The sequence below is a fragment of the Blennius ocellaris genome, assembly GCF_963422515.1.
Source record: "Blennius ocellaris genome assembly, contig: SCAFFOLD_97, whole genome shotgun sequence".
Taxonomy (NCBI): domain Eukaryota; kingdom Metazoa; phylum Chordata; class Actinopteri; order Blenniiformes; family Blenniidae; genus Blennius; species Blennius ocellaris.
Genome location: NW_027661916.1, coordinates 118399 through 127839, shown reverse-complemented (window position 1 = coordinate 127839; position 9441 = coordinate 118399). Strand labels below are relative to the sequence as shown.

The 9441-nt window shown below is 46.7% G+C and overlaps 1 protein-coding gene across 1 annotated transcript; it reads left to right on the top strand.

Moving 5' to 3' along the window:
- Window positions 1-251: 251 nt before the first annotated feature.
- On the top strand, window positions 252-6368 carry fgb (fibrinogen beta chain; the record flags this gene model as incomplete). Its single annotated transcript, XM_080522057.1, has 13 exons — window positions 252-332; window positions 943-972; window positions 1100-1197; window positions 1408-1516; window positions 1617-1685; window positions 2440-2554; window positions 2634-2740; window positions 2836-2950; window positions 3544-3663; window positions 3763-3885; window positions 3994-4088; window positions 5698-5888; window positions 6137-6368. The coding sequence occupies 13 exons, from the start codon at window positions 252-254 to the stop codon at window positions 6366-6368; spliced, it is 1485 nt and encodes a 494-aa protein (XP_080378183.1).
- Between the last annotated feature and the right edge of the window lie 3073 nt (window positions 6369-9441).

Below are 9441 nucleotides of genomic sequence, written 5' to 3'. Positions count from 1 at the left end.
ATTACAAACTATGTCAACCAGCTAGTTAGTTCATCCACTTTGTCTATGTGTGTGTGTGTGTGTGTGTGTGTGTGTGTGTGTGTGTGTGTGTGTGTGTGTGTGTGTGTGTGTGTGTGTGTGTGTGTGTGTGTGTGTGTGTGTTTACCGGGTCCATCGACCAGCTGGACTCGCTGACTCAGCGCAGCCGGAGTATAAATACCAGAAGTACTCGGATACTCGGGCAAACGAGAGGAAGGTGAGGAAGAGGAAGGATGAAGACGCTGCTGATCTTGTTACTGTGCGTCTCTGGAACCTGGACGCAGAAGGACCTGGACTATGACGAATACGACACGGTGAGCGCCGCGCCGCGGCGTACCGTACTGGACCGTACCGTGCCGTGTCGTACTGTACCGTACCGTGCCGTGCCGTACCATACCGTACTTTACCGTGCCGTACCGTGCCGTACCGTACCGTACCGTACCGTGCCGTGCCATACCGTACTTAACCGTACCATGCCGTGCCGTACCGTACCGTTCCGCGCCGTCCTGTACTGTACCGTGCCGTGCCGTGCCGTACCGTACTGTGCCGCACCATACTGTACTTTACCGTACCATGCCGTGCCGTGCCGTACCGTACCATGCCGTACCATACCATGCCGTACCGTACCATACTGTACCGTGCCATTCCGTACCGTACCGTGCTGTACTGTACCGTGCCGTGCCGTGCCGTGCCGTACCGTACAGTACAGTACCGTGCCGTGCCGTACCGTACTGTACCGTACCGTGAACATTTAGCGACCATGTCCTTTTTCACCTCTGTGTTATTTGTGTTTCACTACTTCAAACTCTTATTTTGAAAATATTATTCAAGTTCTGATGCTAATGCTAGCATGCTAAGAAACGGACGATCTGCGTCGTTGTTTTGTTTCCTCGGTTGTTGACTTGTTGACGTTTGTTCTGACAGGACACCAAACCGTCTGGGGCCAATAAGACTGTGAGTACAAGAACCTCCCCTTTTCTCCTGGGTTCTGATTGGTTCTGTTTGGTTCTCCTGGGTTCTGTTTGGTTCTGATTGGTTCTGATTGGTTCAGACCGGTTGACTGTGGTTCTGCTGTCTTCAGGCCGCCGTAGACGCTCGCGGCCACCGTCCTCTGAGCCGAGGCAGAGAGACCTACAACCCCAACCGGTACTCCCCTCCCCCGATCAGCGGCGGCAACAGGTACAGTCGCCTGGAACACCGTAACACCTGTAACACCACTGTAACACTTGTAACACCTGTAACACTTGTAACAGCTGTAACACTTGTAACAGCTGTAACACCACTGTAACACGTGTAACAGCTGTAACTTGAGTCCCAGCAGGTTCCAGGTAACGACAGAAGCAGCAGCAGAACCTGGTTCTGACGTCACCCCTGGTCTTTGCCCTGCAGGTACCGCGGCCGCCCCACTCAGACCCAGACGACGGGCGGAGCCTCGCAGACGGAGGAGAAGGTGGAGCAGCCGGAGGCGGGAGGGTGTACCCACGCCTCGGACGAGATGGTGAGCGCCGCAGCGCCGCCTCACTTTATTTAACTTCTGATGAAATGTTCTGTCCATTTGGTTTTCAGTCTCACTCTGCAGTTTCTCTCCTGTCCTCCAGGGGGCGCTGTGTCCCAACGGCTGCGAGCTGAAGACGGCGCTGCTCAAGCAGGAGAAGAGCGTCCGCACGGTGAGACAAACGTCCTCCGAAGCGTCTTCACCGGAAAAAAAACACAAAAAAACAACAAAGCCCTCGTCAAAGCGCTCAGTCACTGAAAACGCTGTCTTTTCAAAATGGCCTCCGAGGTGAAACCGCTCGGTCTCCGTGGAAACGGTCAAAGTCGTTTTGGCCGTTTTCATGTTTTTTTTTTCAAAACGTTGCCATGGAAACGTGGAGCTCTTCAAAAAAACAAAAATGTTGAAATGATGTCACGTTGACTTCGTCTTCACTGCTAACGTCACTGAATTAGCGGCTAACGTGCTAACGGGAAAATATACGACCAAAGTGACTTCGCACAAAACTCAAAACAGTTAGCAGTCATGCTAACATGTTAACATACATCTTCAAAGTGAGTTCATAGCTTCAATGCTAATGTGCTAATATGGACTTTTCTTTCAAACTAGCAAAAAACTCTAAAGCTAAAGTTAGTAAATTAGCAACTGTACTTTGCCAAAAAGAATTCTGAGAAATCCTATATGATATATTAGCATTAAGCTAGCTGTTGTAGATCATCTATTTTATATAGTTTCATGTAGCGTTAGCTAAAACGCTATTCTAATCATGTGTTAGCATTGCGCTAAAACACACTTAGTCCACTTCCATGTTGAGAGGATCCAGGTTCATACGTTAGCATTAGCCTTGAGAGACATGGGTTAGCACAATGCTAGTGTGTATGATGACAGTGAATAACCCCCCCCCCCCCCCCCCCCCCCCCCCCCCACAGAGCATCGACGGCCTCCGCCCGCAGGTGGACGATTTGTCTCGATCCTCCAACAACGTCTACAACTACGTTCACAGCATGTCCAACTCTCTGAGGGAGCGCCAGCGGGCGTATAACGGTGAGCCGCCACCGCCGCCGCCGCCGCCGCCGCCAACTGTCCGATGTTCGATGTTCACTGACGCACGTTTCCGCCGCAGCAAACAACAACGTGGTGACTCGCTACACCGACCGCGTGGAGGAGCAGCACGCCTACATCAAGGACACGGTGGACACCGTCTTCCCCTCGAACATCCGCGTGCTGCAGGTACTGTAGCTTGTTAGCTCGCTAGCTAGCTCCCTAGCAAGCGAACACGCGGTCGCCCGGGAGCGCCGTTTAGCTGACGCGTGGCACCGTTTCAGGGCGTCCTGGACAAGATCAAGCAGAAGATCCAGAAGCTGGAGAAGGCCATCCAGAACCAGAGGGAGGAGTGTAAGGAACCCTGCAAGACCAAGTGTCCCGTCCCCGTGGTGTCCGGTGAGTCTGGCGCCCCCGAAGGACGCTACGTGTAAAGAACTGGTACGATGGGGGGGGGGATGTAAATACCGATACCTGGTCCAGTACTGCACTGAATATTCCCTGATACAACCTGACAAGTACTTTGTATCGGTACTCGGTATCGGAAGTTGCTAAAGGTTGGTACTGGTATCGATACTAGGTATCGGCAAGTTGCTAAAAGTTTGTACTCAGATCGTTACTCGGTATCGGCAAGTTGCTAAAGGTTGGTACTGGTATCGGTACTCGGTATCAACAAGTAGCTAAAAGTTTGTACTCATATTGGTACTCGGTATCGGCAAGGTGCTAAAGGTTGGTACTGGTATCGGTATGCCGTATCAACAAGTAGCTAATTGTTAATACTGGTATCAGTACTCGTATCGGCATGATATCGGCATCAACTGAGACTTGCTCTGTTTTAAAGTTTTGTCCTTGCATCCAGTAGATCTTTCCGAAGCTAAGCGCTAAGCGCTAGCGTGTGAAGCAGTGAAGGTATTGGGCTCCCAGGACGGAGCCCTGAGGAACCCCCCCCCCCCCCCCCTGCCGGGTCATGTGACCTGTCCTCTGCCTTGCAGGTAAGGAGTGTGAGGACATCTTCCGCCGCGGAGGATTGGACTCCCAGATGTACGTGATCCAGCCGGACGCCTTCACGGTGCCGTACAAGGTCTTCTGTGACCAGACCACCCAGAAAGGAGGTCCGAGTCCCGACCGGGTCTGAAGTCTGTCTGAACGGGTTCCCCGGTAGTCTGTATGCTCACGACCCCCCCCCCCCCCCCCCCCCCATCCCCCCGCAGGGTGGCTCCTGATCCAGAACCGGCTGGACGGCAGCGTGGACTTCGGCCGGCGCTGGGACGAGTATCGCCGCGGGTTCGGGAACATCGCCTTCGACGTGGGTAAAGGACACTGCGAGACTCCCGGTAAGACGCTAGGACTCCGCCAGAGACTGGTCCCACTGTCCCGGTAGAGTCTGACTAACCTACCCCCCACTACCCTACCCCCCCTACCCTACCCCCCCTACCCCACAGGAGAGTACTGGCTCGGCAACGACCGCATCAGCCAGATCACCAAGATGGGTCCGACCGAGGTTCTGATCGAGATGCAGGACTGGACCGGAGACAAGGTGGGTCCAGAACCGAACCGAACCGATCCAGTCTGACCCGGTTCACGCTAAACTCAACTACTACCGATACTTTTAGTACTTCTATCGGTTATTTTCAACGGCCGTTGTACAGACCGGGACTGTACAACAGCCACGCTAACGCTAGTGCGGAGATGGCGTGACACTTTTCCGAAATGGCTGTTCTAGATTTAAGACCAGTGTTCTAGATTTAAGACCTGTATTCTAGATTCAAGACTAGTGTTCTAGATATTAGACAAATGTCCAAGATATATGACTAGGGTTCTAGATTTAAGACCAGTGTTCTAGATTTAAGACTAGTGTTCTAGATTTAAGACCAGTGTTCTAGATTTAAGACTAGTGTTCTAGATTTAAGACCAGTATTCTAGATTTAAGACTAGTGTTCTAGATTTAAGACTAGTGTTCTAGATTTAAGACCCGTATTCTAGATTTAAGACTAGTGTTCTAGATATTAGACGAATGTCCTAGATATATGACTAGTGTTCTAGATTTAAGACCAGTGTTCTAGATTTAAGACCAGTATTCTAGATTTAAGACCAGTATTCTAGATTTAAGACTAGTGTTCTAGATATTAGACGAATGCCTTAGATATATGACTAGTGTTCTAGATTTAAGACCAGTGTTCTAGATTTAAGACCTGTATTCTAGATTTAAGACTAGTGTTCTAGATATTAGACGAATGTCCTAGATATATGACTAGTGTTCTAGATTTAAGACCAGTGTTCTAGATTTAAGACTAGTGTTCTAGATTTAAGACCAGTATTCTAGATTTAAGACTAGTGTTCTAGATATTAGACGAATGTCCTAGATATATGACTAGTATTCTAGATTTAAGACCAGTGTTCTAGATTTAAGACCAGTATTCTAGATTTAAGACCAGTATTCTAGATTTAAGACTAGTGTTCTAGATACTAGACGAATGTCCTAGATATATGACTAGTGTTCTAGATTTAAGACCAGTGTTCTAGATTTAAGACTAGTGTTCTAGATTTAAGACCAGTATTCTAGATTTAAGACCAGTGTTCTAGATTTAAGGCTAGTGTTCTAGATTAAAGACCAGTATTCTAGATTTAAGACCAGTGTTCTAGATTAAAGACCAGTATTCTAGATTTAAGACCAGTGTTCTAGATTAAAGACCAATATTCTAGATTTAAGACTAGTGTTCTAGATTAAAGACCAGTATTCTAGATTTAAGACCAGTGTTCTAGATTAAAGACTATTAACTTCAATTAGCGCTACTCCGACAAATATTCCATCAGTGATTGACGTTCGGGGGATGGAAGGTCACTAAAGGTCACTAAAGGTCACTAAAGGTCAAGGTGGGTCCAGAACCGAACCGACCCGATCCAGTCTGACCCGGTTCACGCTAAACTCAACTACTACCGATACTTTTAGTACTTCTATCGGTTATTTTCAATGAAACTTCCTGGACTGTCGTTATTTGATACGAGCTTTTTAAAAATCTTTTAAATCTGCAGTGAAAATTCTACACGACTTTGTTTTTAGAAAGAAAGTTTCACATATTTCATTGACGTTGTACCTCCTTCGCTCAGTGAGGCGGTAAACAGGAAGTGATGTCATTGTCCTTCAGGTCCACGCCCAGTACCAGCAGTTCACCGTCCAGTCGGAGACGTCCAACTACGTCCTGGCCGTCGACGGTTACTCCGGCAACGCCGGCAACGGTTTCCTGGAGGGGTCCCTGGAGCTGTTCGGAGAAAACCGCACCATGACGATCCACAACGGGATGATGTTCAGCACGTACGACCGCGACAACGACAACTGGTGAGCCGCGAGCTAACGCTAACGCTAGCGCGGAGATGTCGCGGAACTTTTCCCAAACGAAAACACACCAAAAAAGACGCGTTTCCACCGAAATAGGACTTTATGTCCCTCTGATGAAAAAAAAAAAAAACGTGATGTAGCATGTTAGCTTCACCTGCTAGCTACAGTCACGTCGACGTAACGGTGCGTTTTCGAAAACTTTCCACGGCGCCTCCGGAGAAGCTGTGACTTTGTCCCGTTGTCTGCAGGAACCCCGGCGACCCGTCCAAGCAGTGCGCCCGGGAGGACGGCGGCGGCTGGTGGTACAACCGCTGCCACTCGGCCAATCCCAACGGCCGCTACTACATGGGCGGGGCCTACAGCCGGCACATGGCCAAGCACGGCACGGACGACGGCGTGGTGTGGATGAACTGGAAGGGCAGCTGGTACTCGCTCAAGGCCATCAGCATGAAGATACGGCCGTTCTTCCAGTCCCGGTAGACGAGCGCAGCGCGGAACCACGGTGCCGCGCGGAACCCCGGCCACCGACACGCTGAAAAGGCGCCGCGGCGACGCTAACGTTTCGCTGGCGGGAAACAGCAAAGACACATGAATCAGATCAGCTGAAGTTAAATGACGGTGAAATAAAAGCGTGTCGGTCGTTGTTCCGCGTGACGTCGACGTTCTCGACCAGGACCGGTTCTCCGCTACTCAATAAACACGTTGAGGAACATACGTTCTGCTGTCTCATCCTTCTTGTTTCATTATTTAAAACGGTTGTTCTAGGTTTAAGACCAGTGTTCTAGTTTTAAGACCAGTGTTCTAGATTTAAGACTAGTGTTCTAGGTTTAAGACTAGTGTTCTAGATTAAAGACCAGTGTTCTAGGTTTAAGGCCAGTGTTCTAGATTAAAGACCAGTGTTCTAGGTTTAAGACCAGTGTTCTAGATTTAAGACCAGTGTTCTAGGTTTAAGACCAGTGTTCTAGATTAAAGACCAGTGTTCTAGGTTTAAGACCAGTGTTCTAGATTTAAGACCAGTGTTCTAGATTAAAGACTAGTGTTCTAGATTAAAGACCAGTGTTCTAGTTTTAAGACCAGTGTTCTAGATTTAAGACCAGTGTTCTAGGTTTAAGAGTAGTGTTCTAGATTAAAGACCAGTGTTCTAAGTTTAAGACCAGTGTTCTAGATTTAAGACCAGTGTTCTAGGTTTAAGACCAGTGTTCTAGATTAAAGACCAGTGTTCTAGGTTTAAGACCATTGTTCTAGATTTAAGACCAGTGTTCTAGATTAAAGACTAGTGTTCTAGATTAAAGACCAGTGTTCTAGGTTTAAGACCAGTGTTCTAGATTAAAGACTAGTGTTCTAGATTAAAGACCAGTGTTCTAGTTTTAAGACCAGTGTTCTAGATTAAAGACCAGTGTTCTAGTTTTAAGACCAGTGTTCTAGATTTAAGACCAGTGTTCTAGATTAAAGACTAGTGTTCTAGATTAAAGACCAGTGTTCTAGTTTTAAGACCAGTGTTCTAGATTTAAGACCAGTGTTCTAGGTTTAAGACTAGTGTTCTAGATTAAAGACCAGTGTTCTAGGTTTAAGACCAGTGTTCTAGATTAAAGACCAGTGTTCTAGTTTTAGGACCAGTGTTCTAGATTTAAGACCAGTGTTCTAGATTAAAGACTAGTGTTCTAGATTAAAGACCAGTGTTCTAGTTTTAAGACCAGTGTTCTAGATTTAAGACCAGTGTTCTAGGTTTAAGACTAGTGTTCTAGATTAAAGACCAGTGTTCTAGGTTTAAGACCAGTGTTCTAGATTTAAGACCAGTGTTCTAGGTTTAAGACCAGTGTTCTAGGTTTAAGACCAGTGTTCTAGATTAAAGACCAGTGTTCTAGATTAAAGACCAGTGTTCTAGGTTTAAGACCAGTGTTCTAGGTTTAAGACCAGTGTTCTAGATTAAAGACCAGTGTTCTAGGTTTAAGACCAGTGTTCTAGATTTAAGACCAGTGTTCTAGATTAAAGACCAGTGTTCTACTTGTCGCACTAAAGGTCACTAAAGGCACCTAAAATTCACTAAAGGTCACTAAAGGTCACTAAAATTCACTAAAGGTCACTAAAGGTCACTAAAATTCACTAAATACCACTAAAATTCACTAAAGGTCACTAAAGGCCACTAAAATTCACTAAAGGTCACTAAAGGTCACTAAAATTCACTAAATACCACTAAAATTCACTAAAGGCCACTAAAGGTCACTAAAATTCACTAAATACCACTAAAAGTCACAAAAATTCACTAAATACCACTAAAATTCAATAAATGTCATGACCTCAACCTCTGGCTCTTCCTTGAGGCAGCATTGTTCCCTTCCTCCTCCTTTCCTCTTTCCTAGGTGTGTGTGTGTGTGTGTGTGTGTGTGTGTGTGTGTGTGTGTGTGTGTGTGTGTGTGTGTGTGTGTGTGTGTGTGTGTGTGTGTGTGTGTGTGTGTGCTGCATGGCTGCATACTGTAGGTGTGTGCCTGCTGCATGCTGTAGGTGTGTGTGTGTGTGTGTGTGTGTGTGTGTGTGTGTGTGTGTGTGTGTGTGTGTGTGTGTGTGTGTGTGTGTGTGTGTGTGTGTGTGTGTGTGTGTGTGCTGCATGGCTGCATACTGTAGGTGTGTGTGTGCTGCATGCTGTAGGTGTGTGTGTGTGTGTGTGTGTGTGTGTGTGTGTGTGTGTGTGTGTGTGTGTGTGTGTGTGTGTGTGTGTGTGTGTGTGTGTGTGTGTGTGTGTGCTGCATGGCTGCATGCTGTAGGTGTGTGTGTGTGCTGCATGGCTGCAGGCTGTGAGGTGGAGGAGTGCAGTGCTGATTACCTGAGGTCTCTCACCTGCAGCAGGGCGTGGCTTCACCCTACATGCTCCTCTCTCTCTATGAAGCTGGCATCAGGACCACTAAAGGTCACTAAAGGTCACTAAAATTCACTAAAGGTCCCTAAAGGCCACTAAAATTCACTAAAGGCCACTAAAAGTCACTAAAGGTCACTAAAGGTCACTAAAATTCACTAAAGGTCACTAAAGGCCACTAAAGGCCACTAAAAGTCACTAAAGGTCACTAAAGGTCACTAAAATTCACTAAACGTCACTAAAGGCCACTAAAATTCACTAAAGGTCACTAAAATTCACTAAACGTCACTAAAGGCCACTAAAATTCACTAAAGGTCACTAAAATTCACTAAACGTCACTAAAGGCCACTAAAATTCACTAAAGGTCACTAAAGGTCACTAAAATTCACTAAAGGCCGCTAAAGGCCACTAAAAGTCACTAAAGGTCACTAAAGATCACTAAAATTCACTAAAGGTCACTAAAGGCCACTAAAATTCACTAAAGGCCACTAAAGGTCACTAAAGGTCACTAAAATTCACTAAAGGCCACTAAAATTCACTAAAGGCCACTAAAGGCCACTAAAATTCACTAAAGGCCACTAAAGGTCACTAAAGGTCACTAAAATTCACTAAAGGTCACTAAAATTCACTAAAGGCCACTAAAGGTCACTAAAGGCAACTAAAGGTCACTAAAGGCAACTAAAGGCTACAAAAAGTCACTAA